General features: G+C 49.6%; 3 protein-coding genes across 5 annotated transcripts; all 3 read left to right on the top strand.

Annotated features, from left to right (window-relative positions):
- The first annotated feature begins 437 nt into the window (after positions 1-437).
- Positions 438-9,334, top strand: Ctdnep1 (CTD nuclear envelope phosphatase 1). Its single transcript, XM_027426968.1, has 8 exons — positions 438-570; positions 3,286-3,352; positions 3,446-3,564; positions 3,760-3,831; positions 7,265-7,381; positions 7,508-7,619; positions 8,175-8,259; positions 8,697-9,334. Exons 1-8 carry the CDS (start codon positions 469-471, stop codon positions 8,755-8,757), a joined length of 735 nt encoding a protein of 244 aa, XP_027282769.1. The 5' UTR covers positions 438-468; the 3' UTR covers positions 8,758-9,334.
- Positions 9,335-10,330: 996 nt separating this feature from the next.
- On the top strand, positions 10,331-13,130 carry Gabarap (GABA type A receptor-associated protein). Its single transcript, XM_027426971.2, has 4 exons — positions 10,331-10,526; positions 11,071-11,149; positions 11,287-11,405; positions 12,638-13,130. The coding sequence occupies exons 1-4, from the start codon at positions 10,437-10,439 to the stop codon at positions 12,701-12,703; spliced, it is 354 nt and encodes a 117-aa protein (XP_027282772.1). The 5' UTR covers positions 10,331-10,436; the 3' UTR covers positions 12,704-13,130.
- A 1,230-nt stretch (positions 13,131-14,360) lies between these two features.
- Positions 14,361-18,506, top strand: Phf23 (PHD finger protein 23). Of its 3 annotated transcripts, none has more exons than XM_027426964.2 (5): positions 14,361-14,591; positions 16,136-16,167; positions 16,289-16,381; positions 16,819-17,653; positions 17,754-18,506. In XM_027426964.2, the coding sequence occupies exons 1-5, from the start codon at positions 14,558-14,560 to the stop codon at positions 17,966-17,968; spliced, it is 1,209 nt and encodes a 402-aa protein (XP_027282765.1). In that variant the 5' UTR covers positions 14,361-14,557; the 3' UTR covers positions 17,969-18,506. The 3 variants fall into 3 exon arrangements, with proteins under 3 accessions (XP_027282765.1, XP_027282766.1, XP_035303730.1); XM_027426965.2 differs by having other exon boundaries at positions 17,020-17,653; XM_035447839.1 differs by lacking the exon at positions 14,361-14,591 and adding an exon at positions 15,501-15,576 and having other exon boundaries at positions 17,020-17,653.
- Positions 18,507-19,055: the final 549 nt, after the last annotated feature.

Raw genomic sequence — 19,055 nt, forward strand, 5'->3', positions numbered from 1 at the left:
GCGCGCCGCTGCCCCGCCCGCGCCCCCTTCCCGGGGCAGACCCCTAGCGCGCCTGCGCAGAGGGCCACCCTTCGCTTTCCCCTTCCCTCCCACCTCCCTCCCTCCTTCTCCCTCCCCCTCCCCCAGTACCCCCTCCCCCAATTCTCCATCCCCTTCCCTCCTGGTCTCAGAGGACCCCGTCCTAGCCCGACCCGTTTCGGCCTGCAGCCCACGCGAAGCCGTCGGTGCCACTTCCCGCTCATGTGGGCCCCTGCGGGCTGCCCACGCCAGTCCCCCAGCTCCCGGTTCCGCTGGGCTTTCCCTTCGCCGGGGGTGGCTTTCTGAGCCACCCACTCCGTGCTCATCTCTGCAGCCTCTCCTGCCGCTCGGGGCCCCCGTTCCCCCTCCCGGCGGCGGGGGGCTGCCCCCGGGGGGCTGGCGGAGCTGGGCCGCGGGGGCCCCGGGGCCGGCGGTGCCGGGGTCATCGGGATGATGCGGACGCAGTGTCTGCTGGGGCTGCGCACGTTCGTGGCCTTCGCTGCCAAGCTCTGGAGCTTCTTTATTTACCTTTTGCGGAGGCAGATCCGCACGGTGAGTTGGTGTGGGTGCTGCCAGTGGCGGGGACCTCTGTCCGCGGTGCTCAAGGGATTTTGGATAGTGTTGGGCCTCTGTTTGGGGCCTAGGAAGGGAGCCTTGGCCAGAGCTTTACCCGCTGGAGAAGTAGGGCACCTTTAAGCAGGGTTTAGACCCTCACAGAAGAACCAAGATCTGTAGTGGTTTTGGTTTCTTTTTTTTAAATCTGCCTAGATGGGATAGGATTTGGCAGCTCTTGGGAGCTAGAATGGTGCACTCCTTAAGAAAGCTGGAGTTGTTGCTAAAGAAAGCAAGAGGCTGGGGACACCTGTTTGCTGGTAGCCAGACTGTTGATATGGGCTCTGGAAAGACCCTGCTGTTGAAAGAGCCAGGCTCCTTTGTCAGTGGTGTGTGTGTGTGTAGGAGGGCATATGTAGCAGGGATGGGAACTTGGGGAAAAGCCTTGGTTGTGCAGGAGCTCCTCCAAAAAGGCTCTGGAAACCTATATCGTGTGTATATGGGTTTACTGAGACCCTGGGACTGAAAAAGATGCTTTTATAATGGGCATCTTTAGTTGTAAGAGTTGGCACGTTAAAGTTGGGTGTCTCATTAGAAGACCTGGCTGTTAGCTGTAGAGCTTGCATCTGAAGGTGGGCATGTTTCTTCAGGAGACTGTAGTAATTAGGAACAGATACCTGGAGAGTAGAGACTGTTTGGATGAACCCAAGCATCTCTGGGTTCTCTCCCTTAAGCTTTTTTCCAAGGTAAAATTTATTTCAGCTAACATCACTTGATGAATGTTCCCTTATGTTTTCATCACCTCCGGGGCAAACCTCCTAGAGTCGGGTGCTGGGGAAAAGTGAGTAAGCTGAGTGTAATTTGTGGTAGCCTAGGTCAAGAGACTTCCCAGAAAGACTTTGGTGGTACTGGTAGTACACTTGACTGATTTGAGAGAATACCCTGGATTTGCATTCATTCTCTAGCAGTCTGTTCTATTTCTTCCACTTCCTGGTTTAGGGTGAGGATTATTCTGGGTGGTGGTGGTTGTAAGCACACCTATTCTAAGAGTGGTGGGATTCATGAAAGATTTGGTGTGTGCAAGGCTGACACAGTGTGGGCCTAACTCCTGTGATTTTACTTGTTGGCATCTACTCATCCTTTCGTTCTGAGCTTGTCCTGAGAATCTGCCCTCTGTTAACAGCTCTTTTTTTTTTTTTTTTTTTTTTTTTTTTTGACTGCAGGGAGTAGTGCTCTAGGCCTTTTATTGGAAGATTAGTTACTTCCTAAATTGCTCTCCTGTGCATCCCTGACCCCACAGCCTTTTGTCCTCCCTTCCCTTTCAGTCTGGTTTCTTCCCCACGCCCTTTCTGGCTGATACTTAGAGCATTCCCTACATGCCCAGCATGTGCAACCCGAGATAGCAGGGCAGGACACCCGAGCTGTTTCAGCCCTCATCACAGGCTCAGGGAGAAAAGAAGGGCAGATGCCTTGGGATTAAAGAAGAGAGGGCTTTTTGGTTTTCAAGTAGGGAGTGTGTGGCTTAGGGCCTAGGAATGGACTGAGAGCATTTGAATGTTAGAAGCAGAGGAGGGACTTGCCAGGCTTTACATAGAAGCTCTGGGGATTAGGAAATAACTTCTAGAGAAGCAGAGCTGGAAAGCTGGGGTGATGATGTCCTTGTCCCTTTTCACCTTTCTCTTACAGTCTTTGCTTCACTTTGGCCTTCTTTATGTCCTGTCAGGTGTAGTAGGACTGTAAAGTAGGACATCACAATGTTCTCTACACTGTCCTGGGTACCAGGATAAAGAGGCCCTTCAAACAGTCACTACAACTTGTGACTTGGCTAGTAGAAACAGAAGTGGACAGGTGGCTGGTTAAAATAGTCCTGATGGCCCCTAGCCAGAAGAACTTAGCTGACCCGACAACCCCTGGATTCCCTCATCTACTGTTCCCCCCAGTGATCCAAGGACTTCCTTTCCTGACTCCTATTCTCTGCCCACTAAGAGTCTGAGGTTCTTGGTTTCCAATGAGAGGTGACATGAGTGGCCATGAAGAATCCTTGAGGTGAAAGTGGGGAACCTGTGTGTTTCTTTGTTCAGTGTAGCAGGATATATTAAGAGGGCACATTATGCTATTAGCTCATTATTCTTGCTACAGTTTTTTTTTTTCCTTCTTGTTTTGAGACAGGGTTTCTCTATGTAGCTTTGGAGTCTGTCCTGGATGGAACTAGCTTTTGTAGACAGGCTGGCCTCGAACTCACAGAGATCTGCCTGCCTCTGCCTCCCAAGTGCTGGGATTAAAGTTGTGCACCACCACCACTGGGCATCCTTTCTGCGGTTTTTAAGGCACTGGAAAAATAGGCATGATTTGAGAGGAAATTTGTGTTCTCATGGAATTTTGAGTTTAGTTTTAATAAGGAGACAAGACTAGCTGTGCAGCCCTAGGCATGAAGAATTTAGTCTTTGTTGCCTATCTCATCACTTGTTAAACAAGGATAATTATAGTATTATTATTATTTTTTTTTTTTTATGGTGCTGGGCATTGAACCTAGATAGAGTCTCTAGCATGCTGACAAGTGTTCTATCATTGAACTTTACTCTATCCCTATTATTAGGTCCTGAATCTTACATATAGTGCCTAGCATATGTGGCAATGTTCAGTATTTGCTATTATTATTGTTAGGAAAGATTTCTTTATAAGGGGTTCTAATTTCCTTTCTCTTGCTATTCTTAGGTAATTCAGTATCAGACTGTTCGATATGATATCCTTCCCTTATCTCCTCTGTCCCGGAATCGACTAGGTGAGTATGTTGGATGGGAAGACTACCCACAGGTGAAATAGGCTCCAGCTTTGGGCTGGAGGTCATCGGTGTTTTCTTCCCATTGTGGTTCAGCCCAGGTGAAGAAGAAGATCCTGGTGCTGGATCTGGATGAGACACTTATTCATTCTCACCATGATGGGGTCCTAAGGCCTACAGTGAGGCCTGGAACACCTCCCGATTTCATCCTCAAGGTGTGTGGGGATTATGAAGTAGTTACATCTCTTACTGTTTCCAGACATAAACTCTCTTTCCCAGTCTTAAGGGTTAGGGCTTGGCAAGACCTGGCATCATCATCAGCCAGAAGAGGAAAAGCAGGTGGTGGGCATAGGGCAAGGTCAGTGTGGTAGTGCTCAGGACTCCCACATCTTTTCCCTGTTCCTTTGCAGGTGGTAATAGACAAACATCCTGTCCGGTTTTTTGTACATAAGAGACCCCATGTGGATTTCTTCTTAGAAGTGGTGAGTGTGCATTAGCTAATGGGAGCTCCCTGATGAAAGAATGGTGGTAGGGTTCTGGGTCTTCAGGGGATTTGGAGAAAAGGGTGAGAAGTTGGTGTAGTGATCAGGGTTCTTTAGAGGAACAGAACTAATAGAATACAAGTATATAGATCTATGTTATTCAGCTTACAATAAAATAGTAATGAGTTGTCTCATACCTGAAACGCTAAGAACCAGATAGATGCTCAGTGCTGGAGTGGTTTCACAGTGTTTCTCTTATACTGGAGAGGCTGACAGTTTTATAGTTACTCAGTCCATGAGACTGGTGTCTGAAAACTTGGGAGGTTCCTGAAGAGCTGCTGGTCCTTATTATGCTGGTTGTGACATTAGTGAAGGAAGCAGCTGCAGCAGCAGGGTGAATCAGCACAGTGGCAAGGGGGAAGGTGAAATGAGCAAGAGGCAAATACCAGAAGGTTCTACCAACTCTCATGGTGGGTCTTCCTACATCACTTAAAGCAATCAGGACAATTCTACAACTGAGAGCCCATTTGGTGGTTCTAATCTATGGCAAGTTGACATTAAAACCAAACGTCACAGTCTATCCCTTGTCACTTGACAAAATGACGTCACTTTAAAAACCATACTCTTGGGTGGGAGAGATGGATAGTACTTGTTTCTCTTTCAGAGGGCTGATGTGTATTAGCTCCCACATCAGGTGGCTCATAACCACTTGTAACTCCAGCTTCAGGGGATCTGATGCCTGTGGCCTTTGTGGGCACCTGCACTCACATGTACATAACCACACCTACATGAACATAACTTGAAAAAAAAACATATGCAAATAAACCGTAAAAACCATAACTTTATTCTCCTAAGTCTCATATTTATTTCATAATATAAAATGTAACTTTAATAGTTCCACAGTCTTTAAAAAATCCAAACACTTAAAAGTTCAAAGTCTCAGCAGAATGATGGTGGCTTGCACCTGTAATCCCAGCACTTATGAGACAGAGATAGGGGGATCTCTGTGAGCTCAAGGCCAGCCTGGTCTACAAAGCAAGTTCCAGGTCAGCCAGAGCTGTTACCTAGAGAAACCCTTGTCTTGGAGGGGGAAAAAAAGAGAAAAGAAAAATTCTCTGAGGACTATATTTACACCTATGGATGGTAGACAGCCATAATTTGATACAAATTACTGTTCATCTATTTGGCTCTCTTAAAATATTCAGTCTCTTAACTGGCTTCCTGTAAAATCAAAAACAAGTTACTTTTTTATCCCCCTAGGATGGGTTTCTCTAGTTATCCTAGAACTCACTCTGTAGACTAGGGTGGCCTCCAACTCACAGAGATCTGCCTGTCTCTAACCAATACCTCCCACCCCTCACCTCTCCATCCCTGCTTGGATTAAAGGCATGTGCCACCATTGCCTGGCACAAGTTACTTATAAGAGGGAAGAACCAGGGCTACAATCAAATCATAGCAAAACCAACATCTAGTGGTGTAAATCAAATCTTACAGCTCAGTGTCTGACATTTGGGACTCACTTACGGTCTCCAGGGCTCCAAAGAGCTTGGGCAGCTTCATTTTTCTAGCTTTGCCATCAGTAGCACACACGGCTTGTCTCAACTCTGCTTCACGTCTGTCACTGTTTTCTGTGGTTATCCCATGGTCCTGGCATATACAATATACTAGGGTCTGTGCTGCAGCTGAGGTTGTATTTTTACCAGTTGTCTGCTAGCCTCTTCAAGAATTCTGACTCTGTCCCATGGTACCAAGCCTTAGCTTCACTTCATGACCTCAGTCCTGGGGTTTCCACTGTAACTGTACCTTCATCAATAGCCTCTCCTGACCTTTCACAGTGCCTAACCTCAACTTTTCTCCATGATCCCTTTAATTCTGTACCCTTCCTGCTGCTGAAACCAGTAGTAAGGTGTGGACTTTGAAATACATACTAAGTTTGGCTGCCAGCTGTAGATGCAGCCTTAATTAGACCATAACTTCTAGACCATAATTTCTGTGTATCAGCCCTGAGGAAATACTTCAGAAGATTTCACCTTGGTATGCTGGTCTCTTCTCATAACTGATTCTTCGGCTCTAGCTGAGCAGCATCCATTGTCTCATTAAAGCACAGACTGCGGTTGTTTGAAACAGGGTCTCTTTATGTAGTTCTGGCTGTCTTGGAACTCTGTAGCCCAGGCTGGCTTTAAACTCACAGAGACCCTCCTGCCTCTTGCCTCCTCAGTGCTGGGATTAAAGATAGGTGTGTGCCACTGTGCCTGGCTTTGGTCCATAGATTCTTCTTTTTGAAGGAATTGTGTTATTTTTACTTTATGTATATATGTGAGTACTTGTATGTATGTCTGTGTACCACATGCATTCCTGGTGCCCGTGGAGGCCTGGTGCTGCAGCAACGAGAACTGGAGTTGCAGGCAGTTAACTTATGAGCTGCCTGATGTGGGTGCTGTGTCCACAGATCGTGATTCTTAATTCAAAATATTACATAAACAGCCCTGGTAGTCTTGGTTTTCCTCTAAAACTTTACAGGCCAGCCTTCCATCCTTTGCATAGTTCTTGGCATTATCTTTTAAGCTCTCCGAAGAACAGCCCGTTAGGCAGTAAGCATTCAGTGGCTTCTCCACCTCAAAGTTTCACACACTTCCATAGTCCTCCCCCAGACCAACATGGGCAGGTCTGGCACAGCAGATCCCATTTTCCTCTGCAAATTTGTAATAGGGTTCTCTAGAGGAACAGAACTGATAGGATGGGTATGTATTAGCAGAATTTATTAATTCAGTTTATGTTAAAATAGTAATGAGTTGTCTTACACTTTCAAGGCTAAGAACTTAGTGGAAGCTGTGTCTTTGTGGTTGGAGAAGTGGACAACTTAGTAGTTGCACAGTCCACTGAGGGCAGTGTTACCCCTGGACAGTTTGTCCTGTGTTGGGTAAGAAAACATACTGAGCAAGCCATGGAAACAAGCCAATAAGCAACATTCCTTTGTAGTCTCTACTTTAGTTCCTGCCTCTAGGTTCCTCTCTTGACTTTCTTCAGAGATGGAGTGTGATCTGGGAGTTATTAGAGGAAATAAATCCTTTCTTCCCCAAGTTGGTTTTGGTCAATGTTTAATTAAAGCAACAAAGTAACACACTAGGACTGTGGGTAAGGGCAGTTTTGTAAGGGGAATTTGTAGGGAGGTAAGGGATGGCTTTGAGTAGCTGGGGTTCATTTGTTACAGTGCTATGATTCTATTCTTTCACAGGCATCCTGCACTTTTGTGTTTATATTTCTATCTTGAGGGTGTTGGTTATACTAAGTTTGGAAGATTGGCGGAGGGTCCAAATATTTTGCATTTTCACAGACTTTGATGTTACTTGAAGGCCAAAGGGCTAGGCTGAAAATCATTATGTCTTAACGATTACTTTGTATGACATCTTTATTCCTCTTCAATCTACTTCAGGTAAGCCAGTGGTATGAGCTTGTGGTGTTTACAGCAAGCATGGAAATTTATGGCTCTGCTGTGGCAGATAAACTGGACAATAGCAGAAGCATTCTTAAGAGGAGATACTATAGACAGGTAAGGAGCCAGAGTCAGGTTTGAAAGAGAGGCAGGTTACCTGGGTCCTGGGTGTGTGGTGGGGATGGGGATGGGGATGGGGATGGGGATGGGTGTGTGTATGCTACATCACCCTCTGCTTTTCAGCACTGCACTTTGGAGTTGGGCAGCTACATCAAAGACCTCTCTGTGGTCCACAGTGACCTCTCCAGCATTGTGATCCTGGATAACTCCCCCGGGGCTTATAGGAGCCACCCAGGTATGGGGAAGGTGGTGAGTCTGGCAGGACCAGGAAATGGCTCTGACACAGGGCCTCCTTAGAGAACCAGGCTGGCCTGACCAGACTCTTTTAGTGGTTCTGGGGATGGGACCCAGGTCTTCACACTAAATCCCAGGCAAAGCACTATACTATTTAGCTATACCCCTAACTCCTTGAGGGGTTCAGTGCCAGGAGCTAGGAGGCAGAAGACCTGGGTTCTGGTCCCAGGTCTTCTGTACTACTTCTGTACTACTGTACTACAGATCTGAATGTAAGTTATTTCTCTATTCCAAATAAGGTACCCATGCTCATGCGTTTGCTTTATAAATGGGACTTCCTGATCACTTTTTAAGTGAGGCACAGTGGCAGTTTGACCAGAACTCTAGCCTCACACTGTTGTGAAGTCTATTGATAATTCATTTTGACATTTGAAGAGAAATGGTTGATGACTTTTGGTGGGTGAGGTATATGGGTTTTTAAGTAATATTAAGGAAAAACTTAATAGGCTCTCTTGAATTCTTCACCTCTTCTCAACTGTAATTTTACCTACCCTAGACAATGCCATCCCTATCAAATCCTGGTTCAGTGACCCCAGTGACACAGCCCTTCTCAACCTTCTCCCAATGCTGGATGCCCTCAGGTAAGGGAAGTGGTCTGTAGATACTTTTTGTTGTTCTTTTTTTTTTTTTTTTACCCTCTCTCTTTGCTAAAGTTTATTTTGAGACAAATTCTGTGTAGCCTGTGCTGGCCTAAAACTTGGGCTTCCTGGCTTAACTTCCCAAGTGCTACCTGGGGTCACAGGTGCACTACCATATCTAACAACACTTGGATTGCCAAGGAAAAGAGGTGGGTGGATCTCAAAAGAATTAGAAAAAAAAGTGCTTCAGAACTTCAGGGTTTGGGACAGGTCTTTTTAACTTCAGAGCTCATTGTTTTTAGCCATTTGATTTCTATCAAATTGAGCTTATCTCACTGTTTGAAAGTGGTATTGAGTTCCGTCCTAAATCTCCAGTGAGGCTCCATTGTGAGGATATCAACTGTAAGGTACTCCACCAATGCAAGTTACTGTCATTACAGGTTCACTGCTGATGTCCGTTCTGTGCTGAGCCGAAACCTTCACCAACATAGGCTCTGGTGACAGCTGCTCCCCCTCCACCTGAGTTGGGGTGGGGGGGAAAGGGAGGGAGAACTCTTGGGATGCGTCTGTTGCCCTGTCCAATGTGAGGACTGCCTGGGCAGGGTCTGCCCCTCCCATCCCTCTCTGCCCTCGGAGCTCTGCACTCCACTATGGAGTCTGGATGGACACATGGGGCCAGACTGTGAAGCAGCCTCACTCTTCGTGTTCACACTCCATGGAAATGCCACACCGGGACAGGTGAAGGCCTTGGAGAGCTGAAACTGTCTGGCGGAGAGGCAGGACTGGCCTCCGTGACAGACGTGATCCCAGAGGCTTACAAGAAGCCAAGTCAACTTTGTTGTGATTTGATTTTTTAAAAACTCTTGTACAAAACCGATCTAATTCTTCACTCCTGCTCCAAGGGCTGGGCTGTGGGTGGGAGCCTGGGATTTTGGGCCACTGGATCTTCCTCAAACTTGTCCTTCCCTTACTTTTCCTCATTTTTTTCTCCCCCCAAACCCCTTGATACCTGTAATCAATCAACTTTCTCTTTTCTTCCTTCCTCTTTTAAACCATGCATTATAACTTTGAAACCAAAGCTGCCATAGGTCCTTCTGGCGTTTTTGAAAGCGGAGGGAACTTGTTCACATCCACCCTGCCCCTGAAACGGGGAAGATGCTGTTTGGGATGTGGGGAAGTGGGACTCGGTATAGGAATAAAGTAGTTTATGTCGAGGATGGGGACCCCAGGAGCAGTGGAAGAGCAACTTGAGACTAGGATATAGAGGCTGAAGATGAGAAGCCTGGATCCTTCAAAGGGCATCCGCAGCTGGAGAAAGGCAGGGCTTGGTCTGGGAGGTTGACGTGGACAGGCTAAGAGGGCTTGTTGGCTCTCCTGCGGTGAGCTTGGGGCGGAACTCTACCGCCTCCCTGACACCTCTCAGAGCCGGGCCTACTTTCTGGTACTCGCCACGTGATGCTCCGCCCTTTTCTGAGGTCACATGATACTGTGTGCATCTCAAAATGTGTTCCTCCGCATTGGCTAGGTCCCTATCTTTTGGACGTTGCAGTTCCTATTGGTCCACTCAACCCCAATCCCTAAGCGTTCTGTATGTGTCTGCAAACCCTTTTCCTTTCTGCCTTTTTATTGAGGAGTCCATATCCACCTTTTGGGTACTACTTTGTTTTGGTGTCAACGGCCGCCTTTAGCGTAGTGACTCTCTTCGTGAATGCCTAGACTTGTAATTTTCTGCGTTCCCCTACGTAATTTACGAAAAGGACTAGAGGCCCAAATCTTAGGACTATCACCTGCTACCCTATTTTGTCCTCAGCTTCGTGCTGCGAGACTACCGGAGAAAGGGTTTTCAGTTGATTTGAAACGACAGTAATCTTTGCTGCCATGTCATCTGCGTAACACACAAATTGATTCCAAAGCGGTTACGCTGAAGGCGTGAGGGGGCCGGACAGCGGGTGGCGCTACGTCAGTGGCGTTAGCAAGCTGAGCTAGTGGCGTATTTCAGCAGGCGGGGCCGCACCGGATGGTCGGGGGCGGGGTTGGTGAATAGGGAAGTGGCGCAAATTCGTGGATCGCTCCGCTGAGTCTGTTCGTCGCAGCCGCCGCCACCTCCGCCGCCGCCCCCTGTCCCGGCCCCCCCCCTGGGTTTCCTCAGCCCAGCTAGGTCCAGCCCGGTTCTCGGGAGAATGAAGTTCGTGTACAAAGAGGAGCATCCGTTCGAGAAGCGCCGCTCTGAGGGCGAGAAAATCCGAAAGAAATACCCAGACCGGGTCCCGGTAAGGACAGTATCCAGGGCCAAGGCTCAGGGTGCTGACGCTGTCGCCACAAGCTAGGCTTGAGTCTGGGAAAGTGGAGGTCAGCCTCCAGTCTGTTGTGGGGTTAGGAGTCTGAAACGGTTGTCTCTGGTACCAGGGATGAGAAGCTTGTATAAGTATAGCTGGGACTGCGATGTGGACAGGAGAGGGAGACACCTTGGCATTTGTCAGAATGGAGGCCTTTAGGGAGCTTGACCACCAGCGCTTCCGTGGCCATCCTCTCAGCTACCTAGATTTAAGGTAGAGTTTGACCAAGCAAGTCATCCTGTTTCTCTGATGAAATAGTTATTGTGATTTGCCATTCTGTGACCAATACTCAAAATTTAGGTAAGCCACTGAGGCCAGGATCTCTGGACTCAATGCTGCATGCACCACGTATATAAGGATAAAGAGAAATGAGATTGCAGTGGGTTTCAATACAGGGAATATCGTATCTTGAGTTCTTCATCGATGTAGCTGTATTTTTTTTGTGTGTGTCTTCTCTGTCATATCTTCCTTTCATCAGGTGATAGTGGAAAAAGCTCCCAAAGCTCGGATAGGAGATTTGGACAAAAAGAAATACCTGGTGCCTTCTGATCTTACAGGTGGGAATGTGATCCCAGATGTGGGATTCCTTCTGAGGGTGGGAATGCCATCTTTGTGGGAGAAGGCTTCACCTGGCAGCTGTTTTCTGGAAGCACTGATGACCTCTGTGACTTTCTTGCATCTCGTGTTTTGGCAGTTGGTCAATTCTACTTCTTGATCCGGAAGCGAATTCATCTCCGTGCTGAGGATGCCTTGTTTTTCTTTGTCAACAACGTCATTCCACCCACCAGTGCCACGATGGGACAGCTATACCAGGTATAGTACCTTGGAAGTAATAGGAGTGTTCGGAGTCCCTGACAGCTTGAGTAGAAAAGAAAGTCAAGGTCAGCAATTCCCTGTAGTAGCTGTCTTACTATGTCTTACTAGCTTTAAAATGTCAGTGTTGTCCTGGGCAGTTGGGATTTTAATAGCAGTGGGAACAGAGAGAAGAGCTTGAGTTGGAGTAGCTGTTTTGATTGGGACTTCTATTACCCAAGTTTCTTCCCCTCATCCAAGATGTCAGAACAGTTTGAGATTTTTTTTTCTTTTCTTTTTTTTTGAGACAGGGTTTCTCTGTGTAGCCCTGGCTGTCCTGGAACTTCCTCTGTAGACTAGACTGGCCTTGAACTCAAGAGATCCACCTGCCTCCTGAGTGCTGGAAATAAAGTTGTGCTCTACCACACCTGTAGCCCCCACCTTGAATAACAGATGCACAGTGTTGTATACTTTTAATTCTGTAAGTCCTCAGGAGGCAGAAGTCTGTCTCAATACAATCACAGTTGCTATCATTAAAATTGTTATATCTCTGAAACGAGAGATGCATATTAAGATCCTGTCTCAAAACAAACATAAAACCGCCGACAGTAGGTTGTGATCATGCACACTTTGGACCTCAGCACTCTGTAATGGTCTACATAGAGAGTTTGAGGCTAGCTAGAGCTACATAGTGAGACCCTATCTCAAAAACAAAAACCCAAGAGAACTCACACACACACCCCAAAAACAGAATAAATGAAATCAAGTAAACACTGGGGGTGCTGAGGGAGTAGTGTCTTGATTTGGAAGCCACCTTGGCTATATAGTGAGTTTGAAGTCAGCCTTTCTTAAAGGAGAGAGAGAAAATAAGAATAAATGGCTCCTTTTTTAAAAATTATTCCTTTTGTATTAGGGACTATATTTAGTGTCTACACTTGCTAGGTAGGTACCTTATATATATCTTCAAATGTATTTTGAATCAGGTTCTTAAGGTGCCTTGGTGGCCTTTACCTTTCAGTCCTTTCCAGGAACTGGAATTACCAGGCCATGCCTAAAAGAATGATTCTTGCTCTTACTCTCACGCTCTTACCTTCCTCTTCCTGTTCCTCTTTGCTCTCTGCTCTAACTCTTACCCCTTCTCCCCCTCTCCCTCCCTGTAGTAAATAAACTCTATGATTAATGTTAAAAAAAAGGATTCTTGAGGAGTGTCTTGGATCCAAGTTGCTATTATACTCTTTTTGGTTTCACTGTAGGAACACCACGAAGAAGACTTCTTTCTATACATTGCCTACAGTGATGAAAGTGTCTACGGTCTGTGAAGCTGCTGTCCCTGAGGTGGGGGTTCCATTCCACAAAGAGAGGTGGCGCTCCTTCCTTGACATCTACTTCCTCCTTCAGGCGAAAACATCATCTCCCTTCTTCAAGATCTGCACTTAATGTTTGAGGCTGATTCTCCAGTCCCTCTCAGCAAGAGGGGTAATGGTAGACACAGTCTCTACATCTCCTTCCTTTCTCCTTGTTTGCCCTCATTCCCACTCTGCTTTAGACTTCTTGATTGTCAATCTCTGTCACATCCGTTGATTGTTTTGGTTTCTATTCCCTTTCTAACTGCCCAGCAGGCTCAGAACCCCAACAAACCCTTCCTTTCACTACCTTCTTTTTGGGGGGGTAGATGGAAGGGGTTGACTTTGTCAGGGGGAGGTAGGAGGCATATCAATAAAGAAGAAACCACCGAGCTGAATTGAATTTTGCCCTGTGTCATTCCACCTCCTGTTTGCTTGCTTCAAGTGTCATGAACTTCAATTGTGGGAAAGGAGGAATGTGGTATAGGTCAGAGAAAGGGAAACACTTTGTTGATGTAGGTATTTCCATGTTTGAAAATAAGATTTTTTTTAAATGAGTGGAATAATGTGAGCATTTATCTCATGAAACTTTGAGGTTTATTTGGGGGGGGGGGCGGCAGACAGGGTTTCTCTGTGGCTTTGGAGGCTGGCCTGGAACTCTCTTTGAAAATCGGGCTGCCTTAGAACTCACAGAAACCCGCCTGCCTCTGTTGGGATTAAAGGTGTGTGCCACCAACGCCCAGGGAAGCTTTGATTTTATATATGTGTATATTGGGTTTCGATGTAAACAAAGGGGTGATAGCAGTGGGTTTCTATGGAGAAAGTTTGAAAGTACCACTTTTAGGTAAGCATATCCAAATTTGTTACTTTGTATTAAAGAAGAGATGTTCATGTTTGGGAGGTTGTAAAAGGTTTGTCTTTAACTGGCTGTCACTTGCAGAGTTTGTGCCAGTGTATGGGATCCTGTAAGCCGGGCGGTGGTGGCGCATGCCTTTAGTCTCAGCACTCGGGAGGCAGAGGCAGGCGGATCTCTGAGTTCAAGGCCAGCCTGGTCTCCAGAGCGAGTGCCAGGATAGGTTCCAAAGCTACACAGAGAAGCCCTATCTCGAAAAACCAAAACAAAACAAAAATGGGGGGGGGGGGGATCCTGTAAAGTGGAATTTCAGAGAGGGTGAAGGGTGCCATTATCACTAGGAGAACTTCATCTCCCAGCATCCATGTCTCCTTTTGGCCGGAAGTGGGGCGGTTCCCTGAGGGGGTAAAAAGAAAGTACAAAATGAGGCAGTATGGTGGCCGAGAGTTCTAATCCCTTCTTCATCTACTTTCTTGGTCCCGCCCAGCCTACACTTCCCGGGAGTCTGTGCGGACTCTTCCGCTCTACCCCTCTGGCTCCGGATCTCCCCCACCACTCCCCTGTTGGGCGGGGGGGAGAAGCCGCTTATTGCGCCTGCGCCGATCCGTGGCTTTCTGGGAACTGAAGTTCCGGAGGTTCTTGTAATCCCCTTTCCGCTGCCCCTGTACAGACTACAAATCCCTTGGTGCACTGCGCGGCAGAGCCGGCGGGGAGGGGGAGAAGGGAGGGAGGAGAGAGGAGGAGGAGGAGGAGGAGGAGGAGGGAGCAGGAGGCCGGCGGTGCGGGGGGAGGGGGCCCGGTCCGGGAGTGCGGGAGGCAGTGGCTGAGGGAGGTGGCGGTAGCGGACTGGAGTCTCAACCGCGCCAAGGCGGACACTTCGGTGGAGCGAGGCAGTAGGAACACGGAGCACCCAAGGCAGCACCGGGAATCCCGGCTTAAAGAAGGGGGTCGCCGGGCCGGGTGGAGGGGAGGGGGCGATGCTGGAAGCCATGACGGAGCCCAGTCCCGAAGGTAAGCGCTCCATAGGCGCAGAGGGCAGGGAGAGGGTGAGGATTCAATTGGCAAAGTTGGAGGTCGATCCCCGGCACCCAGCGGGGGAGTGCGGGAAAAGGGGTCGGGGGCCTGGCTGTTGAGGTGGGAGAGCGACGAGTTGAGATAGCTTGGAGAAAGAGGAGTGGGAGACTGGGTCGGGATAGTTGGACACCAGGCACGGTGTGGATGGTGGTGGTCGGGTGTCCGGGCACAGGCGCTGGAAACCCAGCTTCGGGGGCTGTGGGCTGAAAAGGCCTCGGACTGGCTGGCGCTCCGAAGCAGAGAGGCTGGGGGAATCTGGTTGCTGGAGAGTAGTTGAGCGAGCACGGTGAGGACTGAGTGAGGGGCCCGGTAGTTGGCCAAGGTGGGGGAGTTTGTGACGGTGGCGCTTGAGCGCCTAGTAGTTGCCGCCAGAGATAGGTTGGTGATTGTTAGAGGGGTGGGCAGGTAGTTGTGGGAGAAGAGAGGGTCTGGGTATTGTCTCCGATAGAGCCCGATCCTGAGGGGCAGTTGTAGGGCCAGATAACTGGGAAGCGAGGCTAGCCCGGTACTTGTAGGGGCGGCGGGGCGAGGTGTGGGGGGTTAAGACCGGCAACTTGCGCGGGGGGGGGGTTGGTCGGTCGGCTAAAGCAGGAGCTTGCGAGTTGTGGAGCGTTATTGGGGGGCAGCGGCGGCGGCAGGGGGCAGCTGTGGAGTGTCTGGATGGGGACCGGGGGGCTAGAGTTTAGGGGTCGGTAGCCTAGGGACTTGCTGAGTACGGGGGCGGGAGGGGGGCGGCCGGAGAAGCTCGGAACTGGGCCCGGGGGCCCGGCGGGGAGCCCGAAGAGCTCGAGACGGGGAGGGGCCAAAGCCCCGGATGGGGGCGGAGGGACAGCGAAATTGTGGGGAGCGCGGCGGCGGCGGCGGTGGGGGGGCAAGTGGGGCTGTGTCCGGGCTGCAGCTCTCTGCCTGTCCCGGACGCGAAGTAATGTTGGGAGTGTGTGCCCGTGTGTGTTTTGGGTGGGGGTAAGGGGCGCGCCCGGCCTCGTGTTCGAGTGGAAGGGGCCGGAGGGCGGGAGCAGTTCAGCGTGGTCATCCTGGACCCTGGGGGCGGGCGGGCGGCCGGCCGGCCGGCCGGCGTGGAGGGCCCAGGGCAGTGGAGCGCGGCCGGGTAGGAACTCTGGGCTCCGGGCGCGTGTGAAGGACGGGGGCGGGCGGTGGCCTGGTCTCGCCCCGGGAGCGGTATGGCGGGGTGGGGCGCCAAGAGAGCCGAGTTGACTGGAGAGGCTGGGAGGGGGCGGGGCGCTGGGCCTCTGGTTGGGGGAAGGGGAGCGCTATAGCGAGGCCGGTAAGGGCGCCGCGCCCAGGCTCCGCCCCTTGGGGCGGAAGGGGGAGCAGGGGCGGGTCCGGCACAGCTGGGGGCTGGCTGGCTTGGTCAGGCGACCTAACAGTAGATGGGATTAGGTTGAGACCTCCAAGGTTTAGATGTAGGATTTTACAGACTCTTTCCTAGTGCCTTGACTCAGCTTTTATTGATTTCACAGATCCACCTCCGACTCTCAAGCCAGAGACTCAGGTGAGCTGTCCCATACCTTTGGCTAGTACACTGCTAGACAATTTGGGAGCTGTGTTTTTGGGAATGTCCCTTTAACATTCGTGCCTGGCTTCCATTTGATCCACGTTTCCTTTCTTTTTAGCCACCGGAGAAACGGCGGAGAACAATTGAGGATTTCAACAAATTCTGCAGTTTTGTCTTGGCTTATGCAGGTTACATCCCTCCTAGCAAAGAGGTAGGGAACAGAAAAGTAGCTGACTTGAGTCAGAGTGAATTACTTTTATAGGGAGATCCTACTATAATGTGTAAGACTAAGAAAATTATAAGATTTTAGGGCTATGGTGGGAAAGCTGGTGTGGAGGAATGGAATAATGGCATTAGCCGGCTTAAACAGCAGGAACAACAGTTTGGAGTATTGGTCAAGATTTCTTAGTGGTCTTGAGTTGCTGTTCATGGAAAGTTCCCAGGTAAGTATACTAACAAGTGAGATACAGAAGCAGTTAAAGGCGGAGCACCGGGGAGGTGCTGATGATGACTGGGGTGAAGGTATGTTTAGAGGGCATGTCAGATTTGGGGTAGGGCTAAGTCTGGTTCCTGGTTTTGTGCTGGATATGTGGCGAGGCTGAGCTGTCACCAGACTCCTGCTGATCCTAGTCTCTTCCTCCTTTTAAGGAAAGTGATTGGCCAGCTTCTGGCTCTAGCTCGCCATTGCGGGGTGAGAGTGCAGCAGACAGTGATGGCTGGGACTCAGCCCCCTCGGACCTTCGAACTATCCAGACTTTTGTTAAGAAAGCAAAGTCATCAAAGAGAAGGGCAGCTCAAGCAGGTCCTACCCAGCCAGGACCCCCAAGGTCCACTTTTTCTCGCCTACAGGCCCCTGACAGTGCCACTCTGCTTGAGAAGATGAAGCTCAAGGACTCTCTGTTTGACCTGGATGGGCCCAAAGTGGCGTCTCCACTGTCTCCCACATCCCTGACGCATACCTCCCGGTCCCCTGCTGCTCTCACCCCAGTGCCACTTTCCCAGGGGGACCTTTCCCAGCCTCGAAAGAAGGACCGAAAGAACAGAAAGTTGGGACCAGGAGGTGGGACTGGCTTTGGGGTGCTTCGGAGGCCTCGACCGGCCCCTGGGGATGGGGAAAAACGGTCTCGAATCAAGAAGAGCAAGAAGCGGAAGTTGAAAAAGGCAGATCGTGGGGATAGACTCCCACCTCCTGGCCCTCCTAGGGCACCTCCCAGTGATACAGACTCTGAAGAGGAGGAGGAAGAGGAGGAGGAGGAGGATGAAGAAGAAATGACAGCAGTGGTGGGGGGTGAAGTCCCAGTTTCTGTGCTCCCAACACCCCCTGAAGCCCCCAGGCCCCCCGTTACAGTCCACCCTGAAGGTGTTCCCCCTACTGACAGTGAAGGCAAGGAGGTGGGTAGCACAGAAACCAGCCAAGATGGAGATGCCAGCTCCAGTGAAGGCGAGATGCGGGTCATGGATGAGGACATCATGGTGGAATCAGGTAAGAAGTTTAGGGCTGCCCAGGATGGGGAACTGGGATGATGGGTTTGGGAGATATTGTGAGCCAACCCTTAAACACTAAACAAACTTTGTCTTTCCAGGTGATGACTCATGGGATCTGATCACGTGTTACTGCAGAAAGCCCTTTGCTGGGCGGCCCATGATCGAGTGCAGCCTGTGTGGGACGTGGATCCACCTCTCCTGTGCTAAGATAAAGAAGACCAATGTTCCTGACTTCTTTTATTGCCAGAAATGCAAGGAACTTCGGCCAGAGGCCCGGCGGTTAGGGGGTCTCCCCAAATCGGGAGAACCTTGACATCACTCTTGAGGCTGGAACTTGTGACTTTACTTGGGAACTGAGGCTCAGAGTCTTCAGCCTCTTCAAAGCAGGAATTCCCGAGGGAGACTTGTTTGGAATTGAGTGTCTTGTACGCTGTCCTTCCTGCTCCATGGACTTGAATTAGACCCATTACATCTGGGTCAGGGGAGGCTGGATCTGTAGACAAGTCTCTGTCCAGTCAACCTACCACCCTTTGACTTTCAGGGCCAGGGCTCAAACTGGGATGTAATGGGATAGTTGTCTATAAAATTGTAGTGTAAATACAGCACTCCCTCATGTTTTCTTCTCTCTCACTCCCATTTGCTTTCTTCTACACCGGTTGTTTTTAATTTTGGGCTCCCATGTTTGAGCAAAGTGGTTGCTCAAAGGCGGAGTACCATAGCTGGTGGAGTGGGGGAGAAAAGCAAAAAGGTGTCAATTATCACTAGCCTCATTTTTAATAATATTGGCTGGCTGCTTGTACAGACAGCCAGCGTGTTGTAAATAAAGCAGAGTGGGCTCTTGTGTTTTACAATCCTCGTTGTCCTATTTGGGGAGGGGACCTGGCAGATGTCTCGATGTAATTAGGGCTGAAACCGACTCTTATGATCCAGAGATATAATCCCACAATTTGGGAGGTGGAGACAATTTAGGGGCTAAGGCTGGCTTCCACTACATGAGACACTGAATCCCCCATCACCCTCTCTCACTCAAAAGTCAAATCTTGAAAGGTCTAGTTTTCAGCGTTCTCAAACCAGAAGTCGTCCTAGAGGTCCAAGTTGGTTTGCAGTTCTCGATTTACCAGTACCCTCCCACACCCCCATAGTTGCACCTGAGGTGCTTTGAGCTCTGGGCCTGGGATGGGTAAAACAGTGGGAGCCAGTTGCCAGCATTCTAAGAGTCAACGGGGTTGGCCATAGTACTTGGTGTGGGGCGGGGTACACGTTTGGGGGCGGAGTCTTCTAGGGCTGAAGACCGTTGCTCAAGGCAGCGATCACGTGAGTGTCTAGGCGGAGCTTCGCAGTCACGTGACACGAGCGGATCACGTGAGGGCAGTCGGCTGCGCAAAGTGGGCGGGCTTGTG

Source organism: Cricetulus griseus, chromosome 7 (genome assembly GCF_003668045.3).
Source record: "Cricetulus griseus strain 17A/GY chromosome 7, alternate assembly CriGri-PICRH-1.0, whole genome shotgun sequence".
Taxonomy (NCBI): Eukaryota; Metazoa; Chordata; class Mammalia; order Rodentia; family Cricetidae; genus Cricetulus; species Cricetulus griseus.

Bases quoted from the DNA above. Each gene is read 5' to 3' on its own strand.
- Phf23 (XM_027426964.2), top strand. From the start codon at position 14,558: ATGCTGGAAGCCATGACGGAGCCCAGTCCCGAAG. The intron at 16,168-16,288 runs GTGAGCTGTCCC...CTTTCTTTTTAG, and splicing joins CTCTCAAGCCAGAGACTCAG to CCACCGGAGAAACGGCGGAG. The intron at 17,654-17,753 runs GTAAGAAGTTTA...TTGTCTTTCCAG, and splicing joins GGACATCATGGTGGAATCAG to GTGATGACTCATGGGATCTG.
- Gabarap (XM_027426971.2), top strand. From the start codon at position 10,437: ATGAAGTTCGTGTACAAAGAGGAGCATCCGTTCGAGAAGCGCCGCTCT. The intron at 11,150-11,286 runs GTGGGAATGTGA...GTGTTTTGGCAG, and splicing joins GGTGCCTTCTGATCTTACAG to TTGGTCAATTCTACTTCTTG. The intron at 11,406-12,637 runs GTATAGTACCTT...GTTTCACTGTAG, and splicing joins CGATGGGACAGCTATACCAG to GAACACCACGAAGAAGACTT.
- Ctdnep1 (XM_027426968.1), top strand. From the start codon at position 469: ATGATGCGGACGCAGTGTCTGCTGGGGCTGCGCACGTTCGTGGCCTTC. The intron at 3,353-3,445 runs GTGAGTATGTTG...ATTGTGGTTCAG, and splicing joins TCTGTCCCGGAATCGACTAG to CCCAGGTGAAGAAGAAGATC. The intron at 8,260-8,696 runs GTAAGGGAAGTG...CTGTCATTACAG, and splicing joins CCAATGCTGGATGCCCTCAG to GTTCACTGCTGATGTCCGTT.